The sequence below is a fragment of the Manacus candei genome, unplaced genomic scaffold (genome assembly GCF_025592945.1).
Source record: "Manacus candei isolate 608988 ecotype Guabito, Panama unplaced genomic scaffold, ASM2559294v1 h1tg000014l, whole genome shotgun sequence".
Lineage (NCBI taxonomy): Eukaryota > Metazoa > Chordata > Aves > Passeriformes > Pipridae > Manacus > Manacus candei.
The window spans coordinates 68,372,908-68,388,515 of record NW_026138062.1 but is presented as its reverse complement, the minus strand read 5'-3'; the positions used below and the strand labels follow the sequence as shown (position 1 = coordinate 68,388,515).

The following is a 15,608-nucleotide window of genomic DNA, read 5'->3' as shown; positions in this document are numbered from 1 at the left end:
AAGGATGATAAATAGTTAAACGCTTAGGGAAAACACGTTTTTGCTTCTTTCCTGTGCTCCAGATACCTCTCCTTTCCATTCCTAGTCTTCACTCCTCTCATTATCACCACCCATGCAGGTTACACTCAGTCCCTCCAGTGAGATGATGGGTAATGCAGGAGGTTGGGGTGAGGACATAGTGGTTTCCTTTTTGCCATTCCTTCTTTTTTAACTCTTTTCTTCCACTGTTCATTCTGCCTTACTGGTTTCCTCGGTTCTGTTGTGGGTTATCCACAGGCCACAGTCCTTTTGGGGATGTATTTGTTCTTGCATCTCCACCGTCCCATCAGGGCTGTTACCAACTGTGTCATGGAGCACCTCCTATCATTTTGGCCTTGTTCCTCGGGCTGTGTTCTGGCAGGTGCTACAAACTCCTCTAAGTCTCTCAGTAGTGTCCTGCAGTGGGTGCGTTGTGGAGCTATCTAGAACTGGCTGTATTTGCACAGCACAACCTCTGACCTCCCTCCCACAGAAATCACCCCTGCAACCAGCCCCCGCTACCAAAACCTTGCTATTTATACCCAATGCAGTTGAATATGAGAAGGTTGTGGGAGGTAGTGTCAAAAGCCTTGATAAAGTCAAAGTAATTGCCACCCAGTATTCTTCTCTCATGCACAAAAGTAATAATTTTATCCTAAAAGTCAGGCATGATTTACCCTTTGTCAGTCTATGATGAGTGTTCCAAGTCGCCTTATTCTCATTGAATTTATGGGTTTATGTATATTTCTATACATTTTTCTTTCTTTTTTCTTTCCCCCCTTTAATTTTGTCCTCAAGTTTGAGATATGAGGTTGTTATCTTTCATGTAACATTTTATTTTGATTGTTTTCTCTACCTCTATATGTATTCTAGCATAACAATGTTTAGCTGAAACTTCAGATTTGTTGAACAGGTTCTGTGTATAGAATGAAAAAAATACAAGACCTGACAATAAAAAATTTAAACTGACAAATACTCAAATGTATTAACAACCTACTTTATATTTTTCAGCTTTACTTCAAGTTACAATTTCACTTAGCAAAGTTGAGCTCAGTGTGGGTGAATCCAAATTCTTCACGTGCACAGGTATGTCTTCAGTTTACTTATAGATATGTAATTTTTGTTAATTTTTGAACTTCCTACATATTTAAAACTGAATTAATTGATTCATAATATTAAATTAACATCATGTTGTATATTCATATTGACTCGTAAGAATCATGATAAATATTAACTGTTCACTGGCTTCACATTTCCAGTCTGGAATCTCTTCATTTCACACTCTGAATCACTCAGTTTGAATCCTCTGTATCAGTAAAGGTTGTTTATATCTGTTACCATGCTTTTTTAGTTAAAATATTTTTACTTGTCTAAGTTAAGGAATTAAGTAAGCTACCTGCTTAAGCTTTAGCATCCTCTCCAACCTAATGAGAGAGCCAAAGAGTTTTTCTGGTGAGGCAGTTATCAGTCAGGAGAAGAGTTTTCATTTGCAGCTGCCTGATACTGATCCTTGATTTTCTGAGTTGGCATCTTTCACTGCTGGTGACACATGACCTGACTACACTGACAGTGCAACTGCCTGATGACTTGACCCGTTGACCCAGTGACTGCTGAACAGCCTGTGTCTTCCCTTTAGGACTTTATACCTGTCTGTGGGCTTTTTACCCTTCTTGAATTATCGAGCTGCTGTTTATCCTCTCTCAACAATCGTACATCTACCTGCGGTTTTGTCTTGCTTGTCTTTCTACTGACAGTTTGACAGCTCTCACAGTTTAGCAGTTAGCTGACACTATAGAATCACAGAATATTTTAGGTTGTAAAAGACCTCCAAGATCATGGAGTCCAACCTTTGACAAATCCCCACCAGGTCAACTAGACCATGGCACTAAGTGCCACATCAAGCTTTCCCTTGAACACCTCCAGGTATGGTCGTTCCACAGTCTCCCTGGGCAGCCCATTCCAATACTTGACAACCCTTTCCATGAAGAAATTCTTCCTGAATTTTGCATAAATTCCTGACACTGCGTAGACTGCACGTTGGATAAATTTGTGCACTGCGTAACGTCCTCCTGAACTGCTAAATTTGGGTTGTTTTTTGGTTTTGTTTGCAGCCATTGGTGAGCCTGACAGCATAGATTGGTACAATCCCCAAGGAGAGAAGATTGTTTCTAGTCAGAGAGTGGTTGTTCAAAAAGAAGGAGTTCGATCACGTCTGACCATTTACAATGCAAACATAGAAGATGCTGGGATATATCGGTGTCAAGCAACAGATGCTAAAGGACAAACTCAAGAAGCTACTGTAGTTTTGGAAATTTATCGTAAGTAAAATGAAAGACTATGTTTTAAAAGGCACTAGTATAGAGAAAGGAAAGCCTATCAAAATGTCTTCCCAAGCTCTGGTCTTTTTCTTCCACATAATTGCTTCTCCTACAGTTTAGTTAGTGGGTATTATGACAAAGACTCAAATTAAATGGGAGGTCACTTAGTAGTATTGTAGATCACTTTTCCCTTGTGTTTTAGAATGTAATCTTAGGAGGGTGCAGTGTATGCTATGCCCCTGAAAGAAGTGAGTAAATATGAGAAACAAGTCAGATCAATGTCATTCTAATTAAAAACATATCTACAATATATTGCAAATATGTATATGAATAAAATTTTATTATTATATAAATAAAAGTTATTATTGCAGGAAGAGCAATATGTGACATTTAAAAAGTGGAGTTTTTGCTGAATTGGTTACTTTTATGTCAGTCTTTTGATATTCTTGGCCTTATAATGGAATTTTGACATAAAGCATTGACAAGCTTGGGGTTATAAGAAACCAAAATGCATTTCAATTGCAAGCAACTAATTGAAGACTATATTTGAAAAATAAATACATTCTACTGTGGTAAGAGATTCCCTGAGAGATTTGTTGTCGGGTTTTTTCTCACTGTAGTTGAATAACTTTACATTGTTCTATATTCTTCAGATCAATTAAAGATGCCTAGAAGCAGTACATTAAACAAACACAGTGAATATGTAAGGCAAGGTGTTTGTCAGTGAAAGGATGGGCCATATGCCAGCAGCCTTTCAGCTGAGTTAGTCTCTAATTTGATTAGAGAACAGTTTTTTAAATGCTTAGGCATTACAATGAGACAGAAAATACAGAGTAGAACGGTAAAGCTCTACTTCTGAGGGCTACAGATAACTCACATAACAAAAGACATAATTAAAAAAAATGTTTTGATAAAAGAACCATGTAAAGGGTGATAGCAGTTACAAGTGATTATGTGATGGCTTGAAAGCTGGCAGTTCAAAGGATTTCAAGTTTTGTGGATTCCTTTGTATGCATAAAACTGCCAGTTACTCCATTAACAGACTGCTGAGCAAGGTGAAAGTCTTTTGAAGTGTTTGCATGTGGTAATTTTAATAATTCTGAGGCCACATAAACCTGAAAACCCCCGCAAAAATATCAAGGTTTGTGGGAACTCACATAAAAAAGTATCTTTATTCATATTTGTTATGTATGGTAAGAAAAAAGCAGCATAGACTCACTCACTAACTGTTGGTTGTCTTAGAGCCTGGCTCAGGACTCACTCATGTCTCTGGGAGGTTTTTTCCTGTCTTACATATGGTGAAATACTTCAAACACTTCATGCAAAGCTATATAAGAGCTGTGTGTCCATCTGCTGTGAGAACTGTGTGGATTATTTGAGCCTGTATCAATAAAGAAAAATGGAGGTGAAGTGGCATCTCTGCTTTATGTTCTCCAAAGTGTCCTCTGAAAGATAACTGGCCATCTTTGCTCTGAGGCAGCATAAGTTGGTTTGTTTATTTTGTGTGCAAGAAACTCTTCCAGAATTTTTTTTTTTTTGTTAGGCAGGTGGTTTCTGCGTCAGATCTTGTATGAGATCATGGATTAATACCATCTTGGACTTCCAGCACTAAATTCTAATAATACTGAATTTATTCAACCCACTAATACAATTGAATATTGTTTGGTTATTTGGGGTTGTTTTTCCATATTATTTCTCACTGGCTTTTGAGGTTTTCTGTTTTACTCAGCTGATGTTTTTCTCAGTTAGTGAAGCTAAAATTCTACGTTTTTAGGTAGTTTTCCAAATTTTAGTGGTTTTGATGAAAGTTTTGATAGAATAAAAACATGAAATTTTAATTAAGTAATAAAATAATGAGGAATAAAACACAAAAGAGAGTAAATAGACTATTAACATGAATATATAAAATTCTAAGACCCAGAGTTTCAAAACTGGGTTCTGGAACATTGAAAACAATGAAAATATATTTATAAAACATGAACGGATTATGTTTCATAATAAAATATGTTTGTAAAGTCACTTTTACAGACAGTGGAAATGATGTGTCTAGAACCATTTGAGTCTTATCTGGGAAAAATATATTATGGAAATAATTCTTTTTTATCACAGTGAGAAGGCGTAATAGTCACATTTATCTGATTTGATGTCACATGTAATTTTAATGCTGAGTGAACTGTAAGACACTTACTGTATTCTCCTTTTTTTTTTTTTTTCCTTTTCAGAAAAGCTCACTTTTCGAGACATAGTGTCTCCACAGGAGTTCAGGCAGGGAGAAGATGCAGAAGTTGTTTGCCGTGTTACCAGTTCACCTGCTCCCGTTGTCAGCTGGTTGTATCGGAACGAGGAAGTCACAACTATTGCTGACAGTTAGTATTTTGGTAACTCTTTCAGTTATACATTCCAATTAATATTAAAACATTATTGTAAAAGAAGACTAATTGCATTATAGTGGGGGATTTGACTAGCCCATGAGTCTGAGTATGACTTAACCAGGTTCTGTGATCTACAGAGAATATACAATGGTTTCCTTCATATGTCTTTTTTTCCAATTGGGAATTTTGTCTAGATGTAACATGAGGGTCCAAATGCCCAAAAGGTTGCTGTGAGCTCCTTCACAGGAACTCTTCCTGGTCTGCCTGGTGCGTAGGAGTTGAACATATGTTTAAAACACACACAGATGAGCTTCCCTGTGCACACAAAGCAGTGACACTGCCCACACACTGCACTGACTTTGGGATACTTGCATAGTTGCTCAGAGGATTGCAGGTGGAATGGCTTTTTGCACTCCTGTGAGAGTTTGCATGTGTTGGGGGTAAGTAAACCCCACATTCCCCACATACAAGTTCTAAACCTCTAGAGAGAAAATTAATTAGGCACTTAGAATTTCTTTGACTTACTGCCTCAAAAACTGTGAATCATTTGTCAGTGCTATCTCAATAGTCGTATATGCCTTTATGGAAACTGGGACTTTCCACATTTTCTGGAAGTGGAACTAACATTTTTAGTGAACCACCTTATCCACCTTCTCATCAAGCTTTGTCTCTGCTTATAACGAAACTCGAGGTAGCAGTATACACTTTAAATTATTATAATTTAAAAAAATAATTGCTATTTTTATGTAGAAATGAACATTAAAAGTTTATTTGGGGTCTCACAAAATGAAATAAGCAAATGTGGAGCAGTTTCTTGGGGGGAAAAAAAAGCTTGGTTGATGTTTCTGGACTTGGTCTTATTTTCCTCTCCTCTTGTAAAACAAAATTTTGATTAAAGTTCTTTCTTACTTCTGTATATTCTATTTCTTTTGTCATCTAGACACAGAGACTAAAAAGAAATTGCAAACTTCTACCCCTAAAAAAAACTGGTTGAAATTTATCTATATCTATATATATATACAAATATATATCTACTGAAACAGTGATTGTAGATGAAACATAGGAGATTTTGAAGAATACGAATTCTGAAAACAAAAATTTAGGAGAATGTAATTTTCAGCTGACAGCCTGATATGTACCCTAGAGTACAGCAAAATTTGCAAACTGTCAGCCAAAAATACCTCTAGCTTGGGTTACAAGGCTCTAAAAAGACATAGACAATCCTTCTTGCTACCACTTAACATCTGATATGACTGAAGGGGAAGGTCACGTGTCTGGCTGTTCTTCTGAACAGGCATTTGAAGCTGAGTGGGTTGAGTCCAGACAATATAGTGACAGGAGGGAGGAATGTAATGCTCAGTTACTGTCCAGATCCACTGACTCTAATTTGTTTAATGAAGGACACAATTTTTATCAGGATATCCACAGGACAGTGAACCTTATTGTGTGTGTGCACCATCTCAATGGGTTGCCCAGAGAAGTTGTGGATGCCCCAACCCTGACATTGTTCAAGGCCAGGTTGGATGTAGCTTTGAGCAACCTGGTCTAGTGGAAGGTGTCCCTGCCCATGAGGATAGGAACTAGATGATCTTTAAAGTCCCTTCCAACCCATGCACAGTTGATTCCTGCTGAATGAGAATACTATCATTATATACTTAGTGGCATTTTTACAGCAACATGAGCTCCTCTTTCACAAACCTACTAAGGGATAAAACATGGAGAGCAATGACTTCTAAAGAAAGTCACACATTCAATTCACTTCCCATTTTCTAAACTTGATTATAATATAATGTGTATTAATTTTGACTGTATGTAGACAGTATTAGTGGTGAAAAAAGACCCAAAATATTTTTCTTGTGGTATAACAAGTTTACTCATGGGGATGTCTGTTGTTGTTTCCATTATATTTTTCTTCAACGAAAGTTGCAAAATTATCCAGCCAACACTTACAGTTTTTGTTTCTTGTTACTAAGGAACAGGAACCCTCCTGAACCTTCATTTTTTTAGTGTTTTAAAGAAGTAAATATGACCTCCGGTCCTCTTGTTCTTCTCGTACGTTGAATATTTATGTTAAAAAAAAAAAAGAAAAAGTTAGCAATTAACTTAAAGAGGGGCTGGATCTCACCTTTTCAAAACATTTGGAGGCACAGTTCTCTGGGAATTGTGTAGGGGTAGGAAAGGAAAAGATTATATAATTTCTAGGTGGCAGTGTGTGAAATGGCATTAATGTTCAAGCATGAGTTTATAAACCATACATAATTAGCGTAAATGTATTGAGGACATTGATGTCCTGTAAACTTCTATCAGGTGAAGCATAATTAAATTTTCTTTTTTCATTTCTCTCTTTATTTTATGATAGAATTCTTGCTACTGAAACAGAAGTCATTTGGTTTCTAGTTAAAACTGAAAGCTAGTGAATCTTGTCATCCTCCAGTGCTGAAAGGATGACACTGGAGCAAATAGAACAAGAAAGGCAGCTGAATAACAAGCATGCAGGTTCTTCAAAACCCACATACATGAACTGCAGGAAGCAATTCTCCTCGAAAGATTCCATTAATGTTGACCTTGGCCAGCTTCCAGGCACGCACCCAGCCACTCTGTCACTTGCCCTCCTCAACAGGTGTGGTGGGTTGACCCTGGCTGGATGCCAGCTGCCTACCAAAGCTGCTTTTTTTTGTGGACAGTACTCCTCTTCAGCTGGACAGGATAGAGAAAATATAAAAAAAGGCTCATGGGTTGAGATAAGGATGATGAAAGATCACTCACCAATCGCCCTCATGGGAAAACAGACTTAACTTGGGGAAAAAATTAATTTATTACCAAACAAATCAGAGTAGGATAGTGAGAAATAAAAGCAAATCTTAAAAGAATATCTTCCCCACATACCTCTCTTCTTCTGGGTCTTAATCTCTGTTCTGGTACCTGGGGCACCTCCTTTCTCTACTTCTGCACTGATCTTGGTGTCTGCAGGGTTCTTCCTCTCACACATTCTCACTCCTCTCTTCAGCTGCACTTGCTGTTGCACAGTAACTTTCCTCCTTCTTAAGTACATTGTCCCAGAGGTGCTACAACTGCAGCTGGTTGGTTCGACTTTGGTGTTGAGGTAAAGATGGAGATCACTCATGAATTATCAGCACAAGCAAAATGGATTTGAATTGGGAAAAATAATTAGACTTAATGGTGTAGAATGGGCACAAAGAGAGAAGCAGCATTTTGTTGTTTATTTTGTTATAAATTTCTCAATTTATATTTTGAATAATTTTTTTCCACCTAATCTTTTTAGATATTCTATGTAGGTGCTCATGAATATTCCACTCATTTTGCAATAAATTGTAAATTTGACTTAAATTTGGTGACCCAAATTAAGTGGGAAGTTATGGATGGAAAATCCATACTGAAATTTAGGAAATGGCAATGCTTTTTGCGATGAGAAAACCCCTAATTTCTCAGTTGACATTTTACTTATAATTAACGAATGTTTTCTCAATGAGCATTCATATTTTACAGAGAAAGTACATGAATATTACTCATTTAAGTTAGTGTTTCTCATGTTGTCTTGATTTACTAACTCCGCTTAATCTCTTATTTGCCTTTCTAGATCGATTTGCAGTATTAGCAAACAATAATCTCCAAATTCTTAAAATCAATAAAAGTGATGAAGGAGTATACAGATGTGAAGGAAGAGTGGAAGCGAGAGGAGAAATTGACTTTCGGGACATAATTGTTATTGTGAATGGTAAGGAATAAAAGTCGGCGAATTGACTTGTTGCTTAATTGATTGTTAGATCCTATTTTAACATATATCAGCTTCCAAAAAATACTGATTAAACTAGTTAATATAATTGTTACATCTGTTTAGTATTGTTTTCCTATAAATGTAATTACTTAATATTGAAAAAAAATCTAGTCTGCTATGTAAATAGAATTCATTGCATTTCACAGTATCAGTAAATATAAATATGTAAAACCTGATTGTTGTTATTAATCATTCACAGAACATTAACAATTACTGCAAAACCTGAGTAGCAGAATATAGCAGTCCTGTTTACCCTGTATTTTTCAATGTTTTGTCATTTACAGTTAAACTGCAATTGATTTTTCATAATTATTCACCCTCACTGCATTAACATACTTTATGAACTGTTTTAAAAGTCATAGATACATTTTATTAAGATTAAAAGTCTTATTTATAGATTTTTGAAATTTTTTTATGAGGAATAAAATTTATAAGGAGTTACCTAAAAATTTGAATTATACATTTTACAAGTTTATAATAAACCTCTAAGAAGGAAAATGAATGAATTGAGACAAGACGGGGCATTTTACTCAACCTCTCTTAAATTCAGGGTTGACCTGTTGAAAGATAAATATCTCTTCATATATTGCCTGGAAAGGACACAGTTCATAAAGGTCATTTTTTATCTATGCCCTCTGTTTAATGTCAGTTTTGCAATGAAATTTTTTCCACCATGCCTTTTATATTCTGAACCTTAAATGCTTTGCCCTTGACTGGTCCTTCTCGGCAAACCTCAGTTTACAGAAGTCATTATCTAAGTTGAATTCTCAGTTAGTGTCAGCAGAAAGAGCAGGTTCTGGCACAGGTATTGCTAAATCCCAGGAGTCAAGCAGCAGTCTTTGAAGCAGAATTCTTTAGGTTGTTGTGGCTAGCTCGTTCTGATGCTGCATTACCTCCACTCCTGGTTATCTGCAATTCTAAAACGCTACTTTGCAAACTGTGGTTTGACTTTACATAATTTATTGGTGGATTAGAAACACAAATTGGGTTCTTCATACATTTATTATGACTCTAGACAAGAATTCTAACACTCACTTAGCTCTAATTTTCCATGTTGGAAGGAGAAGGAATTGCCAAACGAGTGATTCTGACGTGGTTGCTCGTGTAGAATGGCATCAATTAAGAGCTATTTTCTGCTTCATTTATAGTAATAAATAGGTCTTCCTACATAAAATTTAATGTATAAAACTTGGTCCAAAATAGCTTTTAGAGTAATATCGATAAATAGATGAAAATTGTAGTGGTCTTTGGTTCACATTTTCATTCAATCCAACATACATACAAGAATAGAATCAAAGATAAACAAATGTCTTCCCAGTAATAATGATGAGAAAAATAATTCCATTTCATTGTCATTGCTGTATCTCTTAGAAGATTAAAGCACTTAAGTAATGTGCTTAACCAAGTCATAGTCCTGTAGTTCTTATTTGTGAGCAGTAAAGAACCTGCTGCTTCTGGCAAAAAATTGGTTCATCTCCTTGTGTTCCTAAGTGTATTTTCACTTAGAATGCACTGAAAAGTGGCTAAAAATAGCTAAAATGTATTAAACACTTTCTAAGCAACACTTTTTTATTGGAGATGGAGGAATTGCTGTTGCACACCACATGGTTTTTGTATGCTGAGTAGAGAAAATTTTAGATAGGAGAGAAGTGATCTGTGAAAAACAGTAAAACACACCGTAAAGAAGTGTGAAAAGTGTATAACAATATAGGCTTACTATTCACTGATAATTCTGGTACATGATTTTATGATAATTTGATATATTTAAGGTTCAGAGGCTGGAAGGGCTTCTGAAGTAGAATACTAAAACTGAAATATTTGGAGCAAAGCAAGTTGATTCTCAATGTTTGATGAGAAAAACCTGTTTAAGTACATTGGGAAGCCAAAAGCAAATTCATTGGGGTTTTCTGTTTCATCTTCTTTTCTCTAATGAAGTATAAATGTAAAAGGGATAACTGACTAACTCTGACAGGATGTTCTTGCTAGCAGAGACCTGTATTTTCTGAAGCTCTAATCTCCTTTTCCCTTTCCTATTCCTTTCTGTGACATTCTCTCTTTTACACATATCTTCTTCCTTCCAATCTCCTGGGATTGTTTTTATTTGTATGTTTGGTAGAGTCATGAAATAGTTTGGGTTGGAAGGGACCTTAGAGATCATTTAATTCCAATCCTCATGCCATGGCAGAGACACCTTCCACTAGAGCAGTTTGCTCAGAGTCCCATCCAACTTGGCCTTGAACACTTCATATTTGCTTGTTAGTCAATGGAAACAGACCTTAGACAGACATGTGAAAATTACCAAATGAACAGATGTATTAAATAGCAGCCTGTGAGTTGTGCTGTCTCAAATATTATTGCTAATTTTTCTGTCAGGTAGAGATTCTCTGGGAACTGTTACAATTTTAGTAATAACTTTAGTAATGACACATCAAGAACAGAAACCATTTGTCACTCTCAGAATACAATTACAATTTTTAGAAATACGAATAGATTGTATCCATTGGGTTCTATCACATTTCCCCTTTGAAAGCTGGTGATTCTCCTGCCCAGGAAGTATGCAAGAATTCAGCAAAAAAAGTTAAATATTCATAATCAAGACTCCTGCATATGGACACCTCTTTTAAAAGCACTGTCTGACATTAGTGCATAGTTTTATGTCTTATGTATGTATTGCCTTATACGTTAGGTATAACTACAGTCATCTTAGAATCTTCTCTATGAATATTGAAGAGCTGCTGAAAAAGACTTTAAAAAATTTATTCTATAGAAAAAACTGCTATAGATGTCCTGAAAATATTAGAAGTCCTGTGTTTAAGAAAAGTAAAGAAATACTCATAGAAGTGTTTCATATTGTGACTTGATTCCCAAGTGTAACCATAAATTCCCAAATTAGCAGAGGATCCTGTCCTGCGCTTTAAATTGCTCCAGAAACACATAAATAATTTTCTTTTTCATTAACAGGATGTAATGTATGATTTTTTCCAGTTCCCCCTGCAATTATTCTGCTACAGAAATCCTTCAATGCCACTGCAGACCGAGGAGAGGCAATAACTTTGTTCTGCAGAGCCACTGGATCACCTCCACCTGAAATCAGTTGGTACAGGTGAGTTCATTCGAGGGCTGCACATCGGGGCACATTGTTTTTATGCCTCACGATTTTCCACCACAGTCCATTAAGCTGTGTATCCTTAATTTCTCTGCTGAATTTTAGGAGCATTTGCTGTCTGTTTCTATTGTAACTGCTAAAGCTAGATTAAGCATTAATAAGTGAATGAACTTGCACAAATTCGATTGCACTCGGGTTACCAGCAAGTGAAATAAACATAAAAAGTAACAAAAATACCGTATTGTCATGATTTCTTCATACGTGAGTGGAAACAAATAAAGCTGAAGAAATGAGTCCATTTCCCAAAAACAACACAAGAAAAATGTAACAACAACTTTTCACATGAATGTATCAGGTAAAAACATAGGCATTTGTGCAATAAGTAAATGTCCAATACAAATCAGCAATACTGGTAAAAAAGATAACATTTTTCCCATCTGTAAAAATAGATTCTAACCCTAACTCTCCATTTTAATGAGATTGAGAGGAGATATGGCTTCAGACACCTGTAGGACACAGAGATGTTTCACTGAATAAGTTTCAGTGTAATTTAATGTAATTTTAAAAGTGTAAAATGCTTTGAAAATAGAATTGCTTTTAAAGCTCATGTATGGTTTTTTGATTTTATCAGTGACATGAGCATAGTACAGCTATGTCATTTGGGAACACTTACCATATAACATTTGTAAAAATTTAAATATCTATACACTCTGTGTTCTTTCCATTTGAACAAAGATGTGCATCAGTCCTGGGATATAAAATATCTCAACACCTAATACCAGTGCACATTTCTATTTTAGACCTGAATAATTTGCACCTACTTATATTATTTCAGGTGAATTAAAAGGTCATTCCATTTGCAAAATGGGCACAGAAGGAATTTCCATTAATTCTTAATCTTCTTTGGAACCTTTGAACAATGTTAGACTAAGGTTGTCTTCCTTTGACTGATACCTTCATCTTAATAAACCAAACATCAAATGTGAATTCGAATTTTTCTCTTGTACAGTTTGAATCCCAGGAAATGTAAATCAATAGAATGAAAAGTTAAGGAATTAATGTATCTTAAAATTCAAAATTTAGTGAGGAGGAGGAAAAAGATACCCAAAATATGTAGAGCCCAGATTAAAGAACTGATATTGAATTCAAGCTATGATTTAATATTCCTTTTATTTAATGTCTTTGAAGTATTTTTTTACAGTGTCTCTCTTACCTGAACAAAAATCTTGAGTTGCCTGAAATCTGCTATTGTAAGTGGCTTTGGTATAAGACAACCAATATTATGGTGTATATATTGTTAAGAAAGAATGCATGAATTTCTGCAGTTTGTGTATATCCCTGTTTATTGTTGTGGGATTTTCCCCATGTTTTATAAATACATAGTTTATGATTATATAATATATATGAAACATATAATATATTTTAATTATACATATTATATATATATTATATTTTATAAATATTACAGAGAGAGGAACTTACCTCTGTGTCCACTTACCAGAACCTCCTGAAGGATTGCCCATTGGTTTGCCAGCCCTCAAAGTGCTGAGTTTTTTAACCGTTCATTAAATATTTTTAAAAGATTTTACAAAAGCTTCACAGGCTTGTGGACTGGGTATTGAATATTCAATGCAGAAGTTTCTGTTTTGTTTCCATTTCAGGAATGAAGAATATTGGCTTATATGCCTCCCTTACCTGTTGCTTTCTTTTTTTCTCTTTCGTTCTCTTTTTATTTTGTCTTATTAGATTATAAATTGTCAGTAGAAAATATTCTTGCTTTTATATTTCATGAGAGTGAGAGGTTTTTAAAGTAGTAGGTGGGAAAGGCCCCTTATCCCTGTGATAGGATATTATTATTCATATGCAAACAGGGAAAAAAGATGAAGACAGATAAATTATTTTTTTCTAGAAGAAACAAAAGTTTCTAAATTGTAATACAGTATTAAATTTCTGCATCAAATTTCTAAGTGCTCTGTTCTGAACATTTAAGGTTTCTTTTCACCAACATATAGATAGCCAGTTAAAATAAATCAGAATCATCTGATCTCTTTTCCTTGTTTTTGGTCTTACCTAACAATTATGCCAAGATAAAGACCTTTGCTTTCTATAAGACTTTAGATTCTTTTTCTTTAGAAATTAGACTGAGCATAGAAAAACTAGATCAACATAATCTTTCTTGATTTTGAGAAAAATCTGAAAAGCATTGTCAGTGGTAGGAAAGTCTATCAAAACTGATTCATCTAATATTAATGTGCTTGTCATCCATTGGGAACCTAATTGAATCAGTTTATTGGAATCAATGGCCAATTATTCCCAATTTCATCTTGTTCAGTTTACTTTTTGATGTTGAATGTAAGTTTATAGTAACCTCGGTTTTAAGTTTCTATTTTAATAAACAAGTGGAATTATGGCTTGAACTTGATTAAATTTTAATGCTGATTTTGGAAGGATTATAATCTTTGTTAAGGGCAAGTTATGGAAATAGTGTTCAGTTTTATGTCCAACTGTACCTTTTATCTTTGTGAGTTCAGTCACTTTATTTAATTTGCCTCAGGTTAACCATTTGTAAAATGGGCATGTGCAATAAAATGATTTAATGGAAGTCTGTTTTCTGAATTCTCAGAATAGCTAAGTATAGCTAATAGCTTCAGAAAGATGAAAGCTATTATCATAGAGAATAATCATACCATTTTCTGATGTGTCATTGCAAAACACTCAAAAGTATACCAAGCTGAGGAAAAGTTCTGATAAAAAGGGAATGGTTTGTACTCCATCCTACTGGAAGATTTTCGTTATATGGTATAGAAAGTACATCCATGTCTATTGAGGTGGTTCATCAAGATTATGGACTTGTTTTATACCCAGTTCAGTGTTCTTGTGTTGTCTTTAAAAATGGACCCTCACACGAATTATTCACTCATTGAGTCTACTGAAGTTTCTTTGGCAAGAACTGCAGAATTTTTATCTGCCCAAATGTAGCCTCACCTTGCTTACAATCCACTGATATTTTAGTCAATTCAAAAGTAGATTCCCTTGATGTTTCTTTTGTTTCCTTTTTGGTTTCCAATGAACTGAGTTTAACGAGTCAGCTTCAGCTAGGGCATGAAAAATGTCTGTATTTTTAAAATCAGATGACAGTACTATTAAAGTGATATATATTTCTCTGTGTTGATTGTAAGCAAGATGATGAACAAATAGTCTTAAGCTTTAAACTCTTTAAGACAGTGCATAATGTGTTCAAGCTTGAACTGTTTACATTGACCCTTTTCATTTCCCGGTGCTGACGATGTTTAAGATTTTGTCAATTTAAAATGAATGCATCTGAACTAATGCGTCTTTTTTTTTTCTCAAAAAATATTTTAGTTCACTTAAAAATTAGTCATTTTGAAACACCTAGGCCAGAAAAAAGGTCAGCAAGGTTTAGTTGCTGCTCTATTATATATATATATATATATATATATATATATATATATATATATACACACACGGAGAGAGAGAGAGAGAGAGAGAGAGAGAGAGAGAGAGAGAGGGAGTGAGAGTGGATATTTCGTGGACCAAGAGAATCTAATTCTTTTGCTGTTTAACTGGTATCTCTATTGAAGCTGATATTGCATTAATGTAAAGATAACCTTCAGAGAAGCAATGCTCTAATGGAATTAAATTAGCCAGGACTGAAAGATTAAGATCCTAATGTAGATACAAGTCATGAACTGGAAATCTTTACTCATGCGAATAGTCCTGCTGAAAACATGATCATTGTTTACAATCGTGGTGAAAAATTACTCTGGTAAAGTTTAGCTGGATCAATTTCCCAATCTTTCCTGACAGGACTTAGAATTATCTTACAAAAGAAATAATCTGCTTTAAATGTGTTATTCATATTTTCCTGTTATCTAATTTCAGCATCAGTCTGAATCTCTCCTGTTCACTGGAGGGTCCAGGGAAATGCTCATTTCTGCTTAGAAAGTGCCATAGATATCAGTGATGTTTGTGAAAAC

The 15,608-nt window shown here is 35.0% G+C and overlaps 1 protein-coding gene across 1 annotated transcript in view; it reads left to right on the top strand.

The window, feature by feature from the left end:
• The window catches only part of NCAM2 (neural cell adhesion molecule 2), a 277,189-nt gene that overhangs the window by 139,734 nt on the left and 121,847 nt on the right, over positions 1 to 15,608 (top strand). Inside the window, exons 2-6 of the mRNA XM_051779598.1 lie at positions 1,030 to 1,104; positions 2,130 to 2,336; positions 4,559 to 4,702; positions 8,307 to 8,444; positions 11,490 to 11,607. Coding sequence (XP_051635558.1) covers positions 1,030 to 1,104; positions 2,130 to 2,336; positions 4,559 to 4,702; positions 8,307 to 8,444; positions 11,490 to 11,607 — 682 coding nt within the window. The remainder of the gene's footprint in view (positions 1 to 1,029; positions 1,105 to 2,129; positions 2,337 to 4,558; positions 4,703 to 8,306; positions 8,445 to 11,489; positions 11,608 to 15,608) is intronic.